General features: G+C 46.5%; 2 protein-coding genes across 2 annotated transcripts in view; one reads left to right on the forward strand and one right to left on the reverse strand.

Annotated features, from left to right (window-relative positions):
- The window catches only part of med4 (mediator complex subunit 4), a 117,076-nt gene that overhangs the window by 6,432 nt on the left and 93,207 nt on the right, over positions 1-17,437 (forward strand). The window lies entirely within an intron of this gene.
- The window catches only part of LOC306968365 (serine/threonine-protein kinase Nek5), a gene marked incomplete at both ends in the record, with an annotated part of 46,052 nt that continues 29,318 nt past the window's right edge, over positions 704-17,437 (reverse strand). Inside the window, 14 exons of the mRNA XM_079563709.1 lie at positions 704-908; positions 1,029-1,155; positions 3,960-4,073; positions 4,189-4,363; positions 4,451-4,528; positions 4,613-4,690; positions 5,430-5,519; positions 10,100-10,180; positions 10,244-10,339; positions 10,415-10,493; positions 11,695-11,796; positions 14,449-14,522; positions 14,595-14,692; positions 14,943-15,003. Of these exons, the coding sequence (XP_079419835.1) occupies positions 704-908; positions 1,029-1,155; positions 3,960-4,073; positions 4,189-4,363; positions 4,451-4,528; positions 4,613-4,690; positions 5,430-5,519; positions 10,100-10,180; positions 10,244-10,339; positions 10,415-10,493; positions 11,695-11,796; positions 14,449-14,522; positions 14,595-14,692; positions 14,943-15,003 (1,458 nt within the window). The remainder of the gene's footprint in view (positions 909-1,028; positions 1,156-3,959; positions 4,074-4,188; positions 4,364-4,450; positions 4,529-4,612; positions 4,691-5,429; positions 5,520-10,099; positions 10,181-10,243; positions 10,340-10,414; positions 10,494-11,694; positions 11,797-14,448; positions 14,523-14,594; positions 14,693-14,942; positions 15,004-17,437) is intronic.

Consider the following 17,437-nt stretch of genomic DNA (forward strand, 5'->3'; position numbering starts at 1 on the left):
CCTCTTTAAAGCAGAACACCCCCTCTTTAAAGCAGAACACCCCCTCTTTAAAGCAGAACACCCCCTCTTTAAAGCAGAACACCCCCTCTTTAAAGCAGAACACCCCCTCTTTAAAGCAGAACACCCCCTCTTTAAAGCAGAACACCCCCTCTTTAAAGCAGAACACCCCCTCTTTAAGTCTTCCCCGGCCGCTGTTCTTAGCATCACTGCAGCATCAGCTCCTCCTGAGGTCCTTCGTGTTCAGGTAATACTTTCCTCACCTCTTCATCTCTCTCCAGTTTAATCCTTTCATCACAGAGTAAAGAAACTCCCGGTGTGGGAACTAACAGCCCATTATATTCATATCTTTCCCCCTCTCTTTACTGAAACAGCTGCGCAGTGAAGAGGAGCGAGAGGAGGTGGTGGGTGGAGCTTAGAGTTGATCGCTTAAATAATCAGGAAGGACTTTTTCAGATCAATTTAGCATTTTCTAACCAACAAAGACGGTGATACAGATGTTTTATTACCAAACACCTGCATAAAACCACCTCTTTGAGTAGATTTTAAAATATACCGTTCAATAAGTAAAAGAAAAGACATCATGTTACATTTAATAATCCTTAAAGGTCGGCCTCCGCACACCTTTACTCACAGTCAGGATTTTAAAACAGACAGTTGTTCCCGTGAGCTTCTCCATGTGTAAACCAGTCCATCCAAACCTCCTTCACTCGTCTTCAGTGGGAGCTTTGTTCTGCGTCTCCTCCTGGTTCTCCTCCTGGTTCTGGTTCTCCTCCTGGTTCTCCTCCTGGTTCTCCTCCTGGTTCTCCTCCTGGCTCCCATGATGCCGCGGGGCCTCGTCCAGAATGAGCAGGTTCTTCATGGAGTCGGCCACAGCTTCTCGCAGCTCGTCCTCGGACTCCTCGAAATTACTGACGACAAACAGAAAGAAACACTTGAGTCTTTTTGGAAACTCTCTGACAGCGGTGGGCGTATGTTTCATGTATGTTTCATGTATGTTTCATGTATGTTCCATCATCATCATGTCTCACGTGTCGTCGTCGTCAGATCGTGGCTCCAGTCGCTCTTCGTCGCTCTCCACAGAAGAAGAGTCCTCCTCCTCCTCCTCCTCCTCCTCGGTCTGATCCTCCAGCTCCTGCTCCTTCAGCTTCTCTATCTCTGTCAAAGAACATCATTTACTTTTTATTTATTTATTTGATCGGGACAATGCATATTAATGAACAGTTGCACATGAGCTCTGTAAATATGCCAGATTATAGCAGAGATGCTAGTTTCCATCTGTCGTCCCGAGGCAGGAAACACAAACACAATTTACAATTTACAATAAACAAAATGTGAAGACAATAAATGCAGCAACAACTACAAGTGTCACAGGCCTGGTTTTCCTTTAGCCACAGTTTAAAACGGGCTTTAAAAGTGGCCAGAGTTGGAGTCTCTCTGATGATAAAGGGAGGCTCTTCCAGAGCACAGTCTGTCCAGAGGAGGTTCTCCTGTGTGGAACCTCACAGAGAGCACAGTCTGTCCAGAGGAGGTTCTCCTGTGTGGAACCTCACAGAGAGCACAGTCTGTCCAGAGGAGGTTCTCCTGTGTGGAGCCTCACATAGAGCACAGTCTGTCCAGAGGAGGTTCTCCTGTGTGGAACCTCACAGAGAGCACAGTCTGTCCAGAGGAGGTTCTCCTGTGTGGAACCTCACAGAGAGCACAGTCTGTCCAGAGGAGGTTCTCCTGTGTGGAGCCTCACAGAGACACAGTCTGTCCAGAGGAGGTTCTCCTGTGTGGAACCTCACAGAGAGTCTGTCCAGAGGAGGTTCTCCTGTGTGGAACCTCACAGTCTCCTCCAGCTGATGCCCTGGTGCCCGTGATCCCACTCACAGACTTTGGTTTGATGAAATCCTGCAATGGAGGTGGAGCAAGTCCATGCAGTACTTTATATACAAGGCAACCATATTTAAAATGAAGTTTTCAAAATGGAGTAAATGAAGCTTCTCTAAAACAGTGCAGTGAAAGGAGAACGGTTTCTTGTCCTAGATTTTTATGGCTTTTTTAAAAAGAGACTCTGTTGGTTTGAGTGATGGACCAGCAGCTGTGACCATGTGGTTCTACAATCCTCTACATGAGACAGAATCATGGAGTGTAAGAACATTGGGGCCGCAGACAGAGACATGAAGGGTCTCACCTGTCTAAACTGTGCTACATTAAAATGAACAGTTTTAGTGACTGTTTAACATGTTTCTTAATTTACTATCAGTTCACACAGTGACTTGAAAGCAAGTGTAAACTATGAATGTTTTTATTTTGTTTCTTGTTTTTGTGTGGTTGTGCTTAATATCAGAAGGTGGATAAAAGAGATAAGTCTTACATACAGACGTACAATATGATAAGTTTTGGTTTCAAATCTTAAAGCTTTATGTGTGGAGAGTCTTCAGTTTAACTCCCCATTTGAAAACAATCCAAAACTCATCTAAGCTGCTTCCTCGTCTATGTTATCACGGTTTCATAGCTTTTTTTGTTGTTGCTTTTTGTGGATCTTTTGTTTTGACCAGGCTGGTGATTTGAGATTTAGGTTTCACCCCTAGGTTCCCAAACCAACAAGTGACACCTAACCGGTGAATGGCCTCTAAGGCGGCTCTATAGAAGAGCACCACGATGTTCCCGCACAGCCCGAACCCTCTGAGACGTCTGAGGAAGCAACGATGTCCCAAAACAGGGTGAACGTGATGAAAACACAACCGAAAATTACCATCATGACGAGGAAAAGGCTTAGATTAGTTTTGCAGATCTTAGCTTTCAAATGAGGCGTTGCTTATTGCCTGTAAACTCCAGTCGAGAAGCTTTTAGATTCGGGTAAACCTGGAGAAAATGGAAAGGCTGAGCGTGTATCTCGTGTTTTACATTCATGGACAGAGCTCAAAGATTGAATGTTATGTTCCAGTGGCTCCTGATTTGACCGTGTCGGACCCCCAGACTCCCTCACCCCTCCCTCGCTGTCATGAAGCTTCAGCGAGGACTGGACGTTAGCTCCACAGTCTTCAGCACTGGCTCTATCTACAACCTCCTCCTGTCCAGGTTTCTTTGGTTTCTTGATACCTGTGTCATTGCTGATTTTGATCTTCATACTTGGTGAAGCTCAGTGAAGGAACTGTTCACTGCAAAAAGTGGATTCTAAGCCAGTAAAAAATGTCTTACTTTAAGAAATAAGTTCTTATTTTTTCCCTAAAAAGTAATAATGTCTCACTGAGCAAAGTTTTCTTGAGGAAAAAATCTTGTTTTAGGAAATAAAATCTGGCAATTTCTTGTTCAGATAAATTTGCTAAAAACATGATGATTTTTCTTGTAACAAGAAAGAAAAACTTTTTGAATCTTCTTCATCTTTAGACAGCCTCAGCTTCACAGCTCGAAGGTCCTGGGTTCGATTCCCACCAGGACGAGGCCTTTCTGTGTGGAGCATGTTCTCCCCGTGTCTACCACTAAAAACATGTACAATAGGTGAATCCTCCAGCAGGTGATTCTGACCATCAGCCTGGCTCCACATCATGGAGGCGGGTCTCCGGGCAATACTTTCCTTAAATATTAGTATTTATTAACAACATTTTGCTCAAAAATGTGAGTAATTTAGAACATTTTACTTAAATCAAGCAACATTTAAGTAAAATATCCACAATTTTTCACTAAATAAGAATGTTTTCCTTAAATTATTCCATTTTCTGAGGACATTTTGCTTAATTAGTTATTAATTAGTTAGTAACTAGTTATTTATTTGCTTAAATTTAGTGTTTCTTTCTTGTTTTATGATGAGAAAAATATTCTCGAAACAAGAATTCTTAGCAAGAAAAAAACACTGACCCCATTGGCAGAATCTTTTCCTTCAAACAAGACAAAACGTCTTATTTTAAGATTTTTTCCCCTTGTTTTTAGGAGAGGACTTTTTGCAGTGTTGTTATAAAATCAAATATGTGTCTGACCTGCAGTGACGGAGCCGGGGTCGGCGGTGTGTCCGAGCTCGGCCTGTTCCAGCGCCTGAAGGAGCGAGTTCTGAGCTCCCTCTGCCCACTGTCTGCGCAGCGCCTCATCTTCACCTACACGTGATGACAATACTACTCATTTCCCACATAGAGGACTTCATGGGAACATAAATAAGTTCCCGGGACACTTAAAACCATCAGGCTAATGTCTTTCTAAATGAGAATGTACCTGGTTCGGTCTGGACGGTGCAGTTGGTGACGCACATGACGTCCATTTTGCCCAAAGCGTCCAACAGTGTTTCAGGAACCCTCTGGCTCCACCCCTTTCTCTGCTCCAGCCAATCGCGGAGCCGCAGCTGCTCTCCGTCCTCAAAACTCAGCGTCTGGTTCAGAGGGTCGATGACCTGCAGAGAAAACGTGGAAACCTTCAGACCAAACTGTGCAGGCAACTGTTCTGGGAGTTCATTTCAGGACATTCACTCCTGACTAACCTTCTCCTGAGCTCCACGTGGTTTTAATTCTTCATCTTTAGTGTCTTCATCCAGCCTGATCTCAAACATGATCCCCTTCTGCACAAAAACACAGGCTTTTCACATCTCACATCGTCCTCAAGGTCCTACAGTTCACAGCTCAGACACAGGAAAACCGCTCACCTTTTCCCTTTGCCTTCTGGCTCTTTTGGCTCTTTCTCGGGGCTCCTCGCTGATCTGCCTCAAAGCTGCTTCCACGTCCTAATACAAACACAACAAACATGCTACTGTAAGAATTCACAAATGTTAAACCTGATCTTTGCTGCACAAGCTTTGTATATTAAGATCATGGCTCCTTTCAAATCACTCCTGTGTGATTCAATTATGCCAACAATTACGTTTCTGCTGATATTAACCTCTTACCCCCCGCCAAAACCAAATGCATTCTCTCCTCTTTGCCATTGTCGTCACTTTTTATTTCCCTTATGTGTTTTTGTCACTTTTTTAATGGCACTTTTGTTACTTTTTTGTTATTTTTTAGCTGGATTTTTGTCTTTTTTTTGTCACTTTTTTGCAGGATTTTTGTCATTTTTTTGTCACTTTTTTGCAGGATTTTTGTCATTTTTTGGTCACTTTTTTGTTGGATTTTTGTCACTTTTTTGTTGGATTTTTGTCATTTTTTTGCTGGATTTTTGTCACTGTTTTGCTGGATTTTTGTCACTTTTTTGTTGGATTTTTGTCATTTTTTTGCTGGATTTTTGTCACTGTTTTGCTGGATTTTTGACATTTTTGTCAATTTACATCCTCATTTTCTTCTCGTATTTTTGTCGCCATTTTGAAGCTTTTAGATTTGGAGAATTTTGAGAACAGGAGAAAACATGTTCAGGTGGGAGTTAAGAGGTTAAGGATAATCTGACATCTTAAAAGCAAATAATGTCTTGAGTATTGTTTACAAAGTCATGAGGTTCCCAGTGAACAGCCTACGCAGCCTGTATTGTACCTGTTTTGGAGCTCCGGGCGGGTCTTCACTGACTTCAGGCGCTGCTTCTGTCTGAGATTTCTCCACCACAAACGTGTCATGTTTATTCGGCTGTTCAACAAAAGAAAACCGAAAATGTCAAAACAATGTACACTCCAAAAAAGAGCCTGAAAATAACCATACATTCATATTTTTTCTGCTTCTTTTTACAAAAATATTCAATGGCTTTTGAGTCATTTTGACCGGCTGCGGGCGGCAGTGGCTCCACCCTTTCTCCCCAGACACAAGGCGGAGACTGCTGTGACTCGGGTTGATTGTGCACAAACAAAGGGCCGATCTCACCAGCCTGGAGACTCGTGGGAGACTCGTTGGAGACTCGTTGGAGACTAGAGTGACTGCTGGTCACAGAGATGCCTCCAATGCATCTGCTGGCAATAAGGCGAGTCTCCAGGTAGTCTCGGTTTAATAATAATAATAATAATGCATCGGTTTTATATAGCGCTTTTCTGGACACTCAAAGACGCTTTACATTGCATTATTCATTCACTCCATACCCGGTGGTGGTAAGCTAGTATTGTAGCCACAGCTGCCCTGGGGTAGACTGACGGAAGCGAGGCAACCAGTCTGCGCCATCGGCCCCTCCGACCACCACCAACCACTCACTCACACACTCACTACATTCACTAGGCTTCCTGGTGTTACCAAACGGTCTCCCATCCAAGTACCGACCAGGCCCTTCCCTGCTTAGCTTCCAAGGTCTGACGGGATTGGGCATCGCAAAGGCGGTATGACCACCTATGATTTCAGAGAAGTCTCCACATGGTCTCCCAGAGAAGAAAGAGTCGTGTGGAGTCTCTTTGAGATCTCCTCGGTCTCTCACAGGTCTCATTGCACAGACGTCACAGGTCGCAATGCAACTGCTTCAGACCACGTGGACCTGTCGGAGACCAGGGGCGGACTGGCCACATGTCCATTCTGGAAGAGCACAGAGGGGCCACTGGTCCCGCCTCAACCCAGCTTTACCCAAATCTAAAAGCTAAAAAGAAAAGCATCAAATTAGCAACAAAAAAGAGGATGAAAACAAAACAAAAATGTGCCGGAAAATGTGATGAAAAGTCGACAACAAAGCAACGAAAAGGCCACAAAAACACAACAAAAGCCACACACAAAAAAAGAGGTTAAAAATTGTGGCGACTTGACAAAAAGTTACTCTTGTAGGTTTCAGCTTTCGAAGCTTTTAGATTTGGGTAAAGCCAAACTGGAGAAAATGCGCTCGGTTAAGGCGGGGGGTAAGCGCACATTTACGCTGGGCCAGGCTGGTCAGAGTCCAGGGCTGTTCTTCAGTCCCAGTCCGGCCCTGTCGGAGACCACATGGAGACCACATGGAGACCTCATGGAGACCACACGGAGACCACATGGAGACCACACGGAGACCACATGGAGACCACACGGAGACCGCATGGAGACCGCATGGAGACCACATGGAGACCACATGGAGACCACATGGAGACCACATGGAGACCACATGGAGACCACATGGAGACCACATGGAGACCACATGGAGACCACACGGAGACCACATGGAGACCACACGGAGACCACATGGAGACCACATGGAGACCACATGGAGACCACATGGAGACCACATGGAGACCACACGGAGACCACATGGAGACCACATGGAGACCACATGGAGACCTCATGGAGACCACATGGAGACCACATGGAGACCACATGGAGACCACATGGAGACCACATGGAGACCACATGGAGACCGCATGGAGACCACATGGAGACCACATGGAGACCACATGGAGACCACACGGAGACCACATGGAGACCACATGGAGACCACATGGAGACCTCATGGAGACCACATGGAGACCGCATGGAGACCACATGGAGACCACATGGAGACCACATGGAGACCACATGGAGACCACATGGAGACCACATGGAGACCACACGGAGACCACATGGAGACCACACGGAGACCACATGGAGACCACACGGAGACCACATGGAGACCACATGGAGACCACATGGAGACCACATGGAGACCACATGGAGACCACATGGAGACCACATGGAGACCACATGGAGACCACATGGAGACCACATGGAGACCACACGGAGACCACATGGAGACCACATGGAGACCACATGGAGACCTCATGGAGACCACATGGAGACCACATGGAGACCACATGGAGACCGCATGGAGACATCATGGAGACCACATGGAGACCACATGGAGACCACATGGAGACCACATGGAGACCACATGGAGACCACATGGAGACCACACGGAGACCACATGGAGACCACATGGAGACCACATGGAGACCTCATGGAGACCACATGGAGACCACATGGAGACCACATGGAGACCGCATGGAGACATCATGGAGACCACATGGAGACCACATGGAGACCACACGGAGACCACATGGAGACCACATGGAGACCACATGGAGACCTCATGGAGACCACATGGAGACCACATGGAGACCACATGGAGACCGCATGGAGACATCATGGAGACCACATGGAGACCACACGGAGACCACACGGAGACCACACGGAGACCACACGGAGACCACATGGAGACCACACGGAGACCACACGGAGACCACATGGAGACCACACGGAGACCACATGGAGACCACATGGAGACCACACGGAGACCACATGGAGACCTCATGGAGACCACACGGAGACCACATGGAGACCACATGGAGACCACACGGAGACCACATGGAGACCACACGGAGACCGCATGGAGACCACATGGAGACCACACGGAGACCACACGGAGACCACATGGAGACCACACGGAGACCGCATGGAGACCACATGGAGACCACACGGAGACCACACGGAGACCACATGGAGACCACACGGAGACCACATGGAGACCTCATGGAGACCACACGGAGACCACATGGAGACCACATGGAGACCACACGGAGACCACATGGAGACCACATGGAGACCACATGGAGACCACATGGAGACCACACGGAGACCACACGGAGACCACATGGAGACCACACGGAGACCACATGGAGACCACATGGAGACCACACGGAGACCACACGGAGACCGCATGGAGACCGCATGGAGACCGCATGGAGACCACATGGAGACCGCATGGAGACCACACGGAGACCACACGGAGACCACATGGAGACCACATGGAGACCACATGGAGACCGCATGGAGACCACATGGAGACCACATGGAGACCGCATGGAGACCACATGGAGACCACATGGAGACCACATGGAGACCTCATGGAGACCTCATGGAGACCACATGGAGACCACATGGAGACCTCATGGAGACCACATGGAGACCACACGGAGACCACATGGAGACCACACGGAGACCACACGGAGACCACATGGAGACCACATGGAGACCACACGGAGACCACACGGAGACCACATGGAGACCACATGGAGACCACATGGAGACCACATGGAGACCACATGGAGACCGCATGGAGACCACATGGAGACCGCATGGAGACCACATGGAGACCACACGGAGACCACATGGAGACCACACGGAGACCACACGGAGACCACATGGAGACCACATGGAGACCACATGGAGACCGCATGGAGACCACATGGAGACCACATGGAGACCACATGGAGACCACATGGAGACCGCATGGAGACCACATGGAGACCGCATGGAGACCACATGGAGACCGCATGGAGACCACATGGAGACCACATGGAGACCACATGGAGACCACATGGAGACCACATGGAGACCACATGGAGACCTCATGGAGACCTCATGGAGACCACATGGAGACCACATGGAGACCACATGGAGACCACATGGAGACCACATGGAGACCACATGGAGACCGCATGGAGACCACATGGAGACCGCATGGAGACCACATGGAGACCACATGGAGACCACATGGAGACCACATGGAGACCTCATGGAGACCTCATGGAGACCACATGGAGACCACATGGAGACCACATGGAGACCGCATGGAGACCACATGGAGACCGCATGGAGACCACATGGAGACCGCATGGAGACCACATGGAGACCACACGGAGACCACATGGAGACCACACGGAGACCACATGGAGACCACATGGAGACCACATGGAGACCACATGGAGACCTCATGGAGACCTCATGGAGACCACATGGAGACCACATGGAGACCACATGGAGACCACATGGAGACCGCATGGAGACCACATGGAGACCGCATGGAGACCACATGGAGACCACACGGAGACCACACGGAGACCACATGGAGACCACATGGAGATTCAATGGAATGAACCCAGTGCAGCCGAGATGGAACAAAAAACATCATTCTTTGTTTATATTTGGTGTGATTTTAACACATTCGATGCACCGGTTTGTAGCTCGGGGCTGATTCACATCTGTTATCCAGCAGCTGTGCTCACAGACACTCATTCATACATCACTGCACACAGACAATGAAGGCAACGCGGGTGAAGTGTCTTGCCCAAGAACACAATGGCAGCATACACTAGACGAGGATCAACTATGAGCCATGTTTAGCTCGGGGGGAGATCACTGTGGACTGAGAAACAACCGGCCTGTGCAGAACTAAGGGTTAAGGCCATACAAATAAACCATACACCCTGATAAGACGTCTCCACTGCAAACGAACACACCTCAGCTTCTGCTCGCAGCTTCATCTCCTTCACGTCCTGATGATACTGCTGTCGGATCAGCTCCAGCTGCCGCAAATACTCCTGACAGAACCCCCGTACTGTTACTACAACACAAAGATTAGACTTCACATTTGTTTTCCTTACTTCCTGTCCGCCTTGTCTCTTGTTTCGGTTTGGTCCTGTTTCGCTCACTGCTCCTCCAGGCCTGCGGGGGCGCTCTGCTGTGGACGGGCGCAGACCCTAAGAGCGTAATATCAGAGCAGGAGGTCCATGGATGTGAAAGGTTCTCTCACAACAATGAAGCTTGTGCCTCACCAGCTGTTTCTCTGCTCGGAGCTTGTACTGGTTGGCCTCCTGCCTCCTCTGCAGATACTCATTCCGAGCGGCAGCCACTCTGCAAACAAGTGTGTCAGATTAAAGGGGGGTATTCTGCAAAATGGACTTCTTCAAGCTTTCCCTCATGTTATTCTGTCACTCCCTCATTAAAAACATGGCTGAAGTGTTGCCTTGGCACATTCACGTATTTCTGAGTAATCTGTAAAAACTCTGATGGCGGCCATTTTAGGGACAGGTTTGCCTGAGTCCTCCTAGGAACGCCCCCACCTCCTGGAGACGCCTCCGAGCCGAGTAACCAACCACTGCTCCTCAGCAGAACCCCCTCCCCACTGATGCCACAGACAGCGTGTGGAGGGGGCGTGTCTAAAGGCTCAGAGGTTCTTAAAGAGACAGAGGCCTATTTCAAGACATTCACTACAGCCATTTTGAGAGAGACATTTTATACAAGGCAGTTATTCTAATTTACTGCATTTACAGACCAACAGAAGGTTTGTCATCATTGTAGTGAGATATAGACTGGTGCTGAGGGACTGACAAAAGCAGAACACCCCCTCTTTAAAGCAGAACACCCCCTCTTTAAAGCAGAACACCCCCTCTTTAAAGCAGAACACCCCCTCTTTAAAGCAGAACACGCCCTCTTTAAAGCAGAACACCCCCTCTTTAACCTCTTAACTCCCGCCTGAACCGAGAGCATTTTCTCCAGTTCAGCTTTACTCAAATCCTGTAGGCCAGTGTAACGCCTCATTTGAAAGCTAAGATCTACAAAACTCATCTAAATGGATCTTTTTCCTCACGTCATCAGATTTTTTTCCATTTTGGGGGGGGGCATTCAACTCATTTTGGTCATTTTTTTGTCTTTTTTTTGTCTTTTTTTGTCATTTTTTTGTACTTTTTTGTCATTTTTTCATTTTTTGTATTTTTTGTGTCATTTTTTGTCATTTTTTTTGTCATTTTTTGTCTTTTTTTTTTGTCTTTTTTTGTCATTTTTTGTCGTTTTTTGTCGTTTTTTTGTCGTTTTTTTGTCGTTTTTTGTTGTTGTTTTTTTGTCATTTTTTTGTCATTTTTTGTAATTTTTTGTAATTTTTAGTCATTTTGAGAGAGACATTTTATACAAGGCAGTTATTCTAATTTACTGCATTTACAGACCAGCAGAAGGTTTGTCATCATTGTAGTGTGATATAGACTGGTGCTATGGGACTGACAAAAGCAGAACACCCGCTCTTTAAATGACAAAAGTCTAAATGTTTGCACTTCCTCACAGCTGATAAGGCTCTGGGCTCGGCTCCTCTCTGTGTCTGCACTCGAAGGCGTCCAGTTGAGCGTGATAGTGGAGATAAGGATCAGGAACAGGCTGTGCAAACCTAAAACAAAAAGAAGAAGAACATGTTTTAGATCTAGATAAACTAACGTGTCGTCTTTCATCCACAAATCTCCCTGTGCTCTTCCTCTCGGCCTCCCCAGATATCCTCTGTCCCTCCAAGTGTAATGTCCCTGCTTTATGGACATGATAAAAGCACTTCTCCTTTCCAAGGGGAATTTTTGAACGTGAAACTTTGGAGCAAAAGACGAATTCGTTTTCGACCTTAGTTTTTGCGTTTTTCTCCTGGGAAAGCGATTCTTAAAGGAACCACACTGAGATATGTTCTTACCTGAGCTTAGACGAGTTGATGCGTGCCTGTCTGGTCTCTGTGCGTGCGCTCAGTCACACAAAACGACCAAAGATGTTGTGAGCATGTAGCCTCTCCCAGTATATTCCTATAGCTCTGGGGTGCAGTTAGAAGCGACCAAGCTCTTCCACACGTTTTCCCTATTTAAGCAGGACTAAGTAACTCATGCCCCTAGAGGCCAAAAGCGCCACTGCAGGTGTCGTAGCAAGTCAAGTTTTTTTACTCATTAATCGTCCGTGAGAGTAAATACTTCACTGACAGGAAAGACAAAGGAACAGAGGGATGTTGTTCATCTAATTACACAATGGAGATTTTTTTTTGTTTCACTCAAACTTGGCTGTAAATACTGTTTAAAGTGGCGCTAGCCCGCAGTTAGCTTTGCCCGTTAGCATGTTAGCTTCTTCTTCATGATTCTATTAGTGTGTATTGGTGACTTGACCCGGTGCCAGCAAAGTTGCAATTGTGGTTTTCTGTCCAGAGACACCAGGGGGAGATGAAAGACCCTCCAATCATCCCTTTAAAGAGGGGGTGTTCTGCTTTAAAGAGGGGGTGTTCTGCTTTAAAGAGGGGGTGTTCTGCTTTAAAGAGGGGGTGTTCTGCTTTAAAGAGGGGGTGTTCTGCTTTAAAGAGGGGGTGTTCTGCTTTAAAGAGGGGGTGTTCTGCTTTAAAGAGGGGGTGTTCTGCTTTAAAGAGGGGGTGTTCTGCTTTAAAGAGGGCGTGTTCTGCTTTAAAGAGGGGGTGTTCTGCTTTAAAGAGGGGGTGTTCTGCTTTAAAGAGGGCGTGTTCTGCTTTAAAGAGGGGGTGTTCTGCTTTAAAGAGGGCGTGTTCTGCTTTAAAGAGGGGGTGTTCTGCTTTAAAGAGGGGGTGTTCTGCTTTAAAGAGGGGGTGTTCTGCTTTAAAGAGGGGGTGTTCTGCTTTAAAGAGGGGGTGTTCTGCTTTAAAGAGGGCGTGTTCTGCTTTAAAGAGGGGGTGTTCTGCTTTAAAGAGGGGGTGTTCTGCTTTAAAGAGGGGGTGTTCTGCTTTAAAGAGGGGGTGTTCTGCTTTAAAGAGGGGGTGTTCTGCTTTTGTCAGTCCCATAGCACCAGTCTATATCTCACTACAATGATGACAAACCTTCTGTTGGTCTGTAAATGCAGTAAATTAGAATAACTGCCTTGTATAAAATGTCTCTCTCAAAATGGCTGTAGTGAATGTCTTGAAATAGGCCTCTGTCTCTTTAAGAACCTCTGAGCCTTTAGACACGCCCCCTCCACACGCTGTCTGTGGCATCAGTGGGGAGGGGGTTCTGCTGAGGAGCAGTGGTTGGTTACTCGGCTGGTGACCAAAGCTCGGAGGCGTCTCCAGGAGGTGGGGGCGTTCCTAGGAGGACTCAGGCAAACCTATCCCTAAAATGGCCGCCATCAGAGTTTTTACAGATTACTCAGAAATACGTGAATGTGCCAAGGCAACACTTCAGCCATGTTTTTAATGAGGGAGAGACAGAATAACAGGATGGAAAGCTTGAACAAATCCATTTTGCAGAATACCCCCCTTTAAATATGTTTACATGAAGTGTTACACGATCCAAGTGTAGCTACACAAAATCAAACATGTCGATTTTCTAAGCGGGAAAACGTGGCAGAGCTCGGTCGCTTCCAACTTCACCCCCGTTTGGAGCTATAGGAATATGCTGGGAGAGGCTAAATGCTAACAACGTGTCTGGTCTATTTGCGTGACTGAGCGCATGCACAAAGACCAGACAGGTACACATCAACTCGTCTAAGCTCAGGTAAGAACATATCTCAGTGTGTACAAACAGCAGAGGTGGTAAATGTGTTACAGTGTTGGCATGGAGGCTTTCAGGGCCTATGTGCACAGCTGTGAGCTCAAGATACATTTCCCACAAGGGACAATAAAGTTTAATCTAATCAAACCTTTTTCTTTGGAAACTAGAGATTTCAGGCTTTCTAACTTTTTCATCACTTTTTTGTCGGGCAGTCGAATCATTTATGTCACATTTTCGTGACTTTTTTGTCACTTTTTCGTCAAATTATTCGAATTTTTTTGTCAAATTTTTTTCCTCAATTTTTCGTCATTTTTTCTCTCATTTTTTTGGTCAAATTTTTTGTCACTTTTTCGTCACATTCTCATCCTTGTTTTCGTCTCAGTTTTGTCGCTATTTTCACACCTTTTTCCCAGAAGCTTTTGGATTGGGGTAAAGCTGGAGAAAATGTGCTCGGTTCAGGTGGGAGTTAAGGGGTTGATATTGCCTGCAGTTCACAAACTATCCACCAGGGGGTGCTGCAGCGCCTTCAGCACCCTGGGTTCCTGCGGTCTCGAGAACTGTTGAAAAAGCAGTGGAGTCACCTCTGCTTTTCTCGGGGGATTAACAGATCCACATCACTTGGATCCACAGCTTGTGCCAGTCTGTGATGAGGAGCCTGAGAAACAAACTAAAACATGTATTACCACAGCTGTAGAAGTTCATAAACGAGCTTCAAACCTGCACTGACCTTGTGTTGCCCCGGCGTGTGAGCTCTGTGAGGGGTTTTCCAGTCCGGTGGTTTCTTCACAGCAGTTCTATCCTGAGCTCTGGGACTCAGCACTTTCTCTAATGCAAAAACATACACAGACAGAAAGATGCATCTGATTAAGATATGAAAAGCTGGCAGACACAGGTGTTATGTAAGTGATGCACGTCACAGCTGTCACAGTTAGAGAGAGCAGCCGATTCCAGACCTCGTGTTGTCAAAACAAAGACACCAAAGAACCGTCTGTTCCCACATTGTGCAAACGCTGCAGAGCATGACCACCAGGGGTCTCCAAACTCCACTTTAATGCTACTTCTGTTAGAGCTTTACCTTGTATTTGAGCTGGTCTCGAGGCTCGGTTTATCGGTGGACCTGAGTGACTGGACTCATTCTGTGGAGAAACAAAAAGAGTTCATCAAACATAGAATAAGTGATGTCATTATATTAGGTTATTCCATCAGTGGATTCTTCTTCCCTCATGGCACGAGCACATGGATTCATCAGGCTCACAGTGTGAAAGAGTGGTTCAGGGAGCATGAGGTGGATCGTCCAGATCTGAACCCCATTGAGAATCTCTGGGATGTGCTGGAGACGGTTTGTGAAGCGGTTCTCCCCGTGTCTGTGTAGGTTTCCTCCGGGCACTCCGGTTTCCCCTACCACTAAAAACATGCACAATAGGCCAGGATGAATGACGTGTGTGAGTGAGTGTATGGTGGTGTCAGAGGGTCCGTTGGCGCAGACGTGTGTAGTCGCAAAAGCGCCTCTGACAGTCTCCCCCAGGGGAAACTGAAGCTACAAACGTAGTTTACACCGAGTGTGGAGTGAATGTACAATTGTCTCATGTAAAGCGCTTTGTGACCATGTCTGTGAAAGACGCTGTAGAAATAAAGATCTTCTTCTCCTTCTCCTTCTCCTTCTCCTTCTCCTTCTCCTTCTCCTTCTCCTTCTCCTTCTCCTTCTCTTTCTCTTTCTCTTTCTCTTTCTCTTTCTCTTTCTCTTTCTCTTTCTCCTTCTCCTTCTTCTTCTTCTCCCATCATCAATACAAGTGAGAAATTAAAGCTACACTGGATCTTTGGACATTGCAGAAGCTTCCTGAAAAATGCCACAGCGAATGATTGAAGCTACAACCAAACATTAGTGTGTGTGACGTTTTCTTTTTAGGACCCGCGGTTTCCTTCAGGTCAGCATTGGTAAGTGCAGTCTACTCCTGCTCTGACTTTGCATCCCAAACACCCCCTCCTGGAGCCGCCGCCTTATCGTGGTGGAGGGTCTGAGCCTGAATGATCCTGGAGCTCTGTTGTCGGGGGCTTCGTGCCCCTGTAGGGTCTCCCAGGACAAACAGGTCCTATAGGAGACGGGTCAGACACAGAGCGGGTCAGAAGAACCTTATGAGAGACCGACAGGCCTGGTTAATCATGAGGCCGTCCTTCTGTGGACCCCCCACCTGCAGGGGGCGCCATAGGGGCCGGTGCGGTGTGATTTGGGCAACTCCAACGGCCGCCCCCACGACCCGGAAACCGACAAGTGGAAGAAAATGCATGGATGGATGAATCCCAACCACTTCAGTAGCTAGAAAGGCCCAGAAACAGCTAGAAACAGGATTGTTTGAGAAGCAGTGTCTGCATGTATTGGGGTGTGAGTGACAATGTGAATGGATGGTTCAATCAATCAATCAAAACAACTTTATTCATCCCAATGGGCAGTTCTGTTCACTGCTCTCTGGTCATAAAAAACAGTAAATGGAGACACATACAACCATATACAGACGTCATGAACTGTAAGTGCATCAGGACACAAGTGGACCAGGAAAAATGAGGGGGGAAAAAGAACAAGATAAACACCGCCTTCCTAGCTATTGTCATTTAAATTTCTGACAGCAGTCGGAATGAAGGATTTTGAGTAGCGGTTTCTTTTCTGCTGGGGGACGACATATCGCCCCCCGGAGGCATCAGAGCAAAGTGCCACTGCAAGACATGATTTTGTTGACCTAAAATCGATCGAGTCTTTTGGAGAACTCTTTTCTTACATAGTGAGGCAAGGTCTTCAAAACGCACACCAGAAATCTTACTACACACTTTGACGATGTGGTTCAAACTGTTCTTTCCTGCTGTAAAGCGTTATGAGTGACTTATGTTGGTGGAAAAAAAAGCTCTGTAAGTTTAGACCATTTGCCGTGTCTTGAGCATGTTTTTCTTTTTTCTTTTAAAATTATTTTTTATGAACTGTACAACAACCCCCCCCACCCCACCCCACCCAATTCCTTTTGTTGTTGTTGTTTGTCTTGTTTTGTATTTTTGTATTGTGACTTTTGTGTGTGTTTTATTTGTTTCTGTCATGTCTGCAAAATAAACATAAATTTTAAATAAAAAAAAAAGGAGAGAAAGGCCCATGTAAAAGCTGTAATATTAAATCCTGATTACAGCTGCTTCTGTTCAGGATCCTTTCACTGTGATTGACGATGCATCTAAAACAAAACGATTATGTGTCTCCTCTCCCGCTTGGCTGTGAATGGTGCAGGAAAATTGGATTTTTAAATGTAATTGATCACATGAAGCTAAAGTGGCGCCGCTTGAGGACGTGTTGATGGAGGAAACTTAAAGTAAATGTTTGTCGGAGGCTCTTGGCGCTAACTCTGCTTCTGATCGGACGAGACACAGACGGATATATAGGAAATTTACAAAACACTACAGACCCTTACTGTGAAAAACAAAGTAGGTTTTCATCAAAAATACTACACGTTCATGTCAGTTTTGCTCTATTTGAGTCTGTGTGAACCAGAAAACGACTAATCGATTACTAAAATAGTTGTTGACTATTTCAATAAT

This window comes from Gobius niger (genome assembly GCF_951799975.1).
Source record: "Gobius niger genome assembly, chromosome: 9".
NCBI lineage: Eukaryota > Metazoa > Chordata > Actinopteri > Gobiiformes > Gobiidae > Gobius > Gobius niger.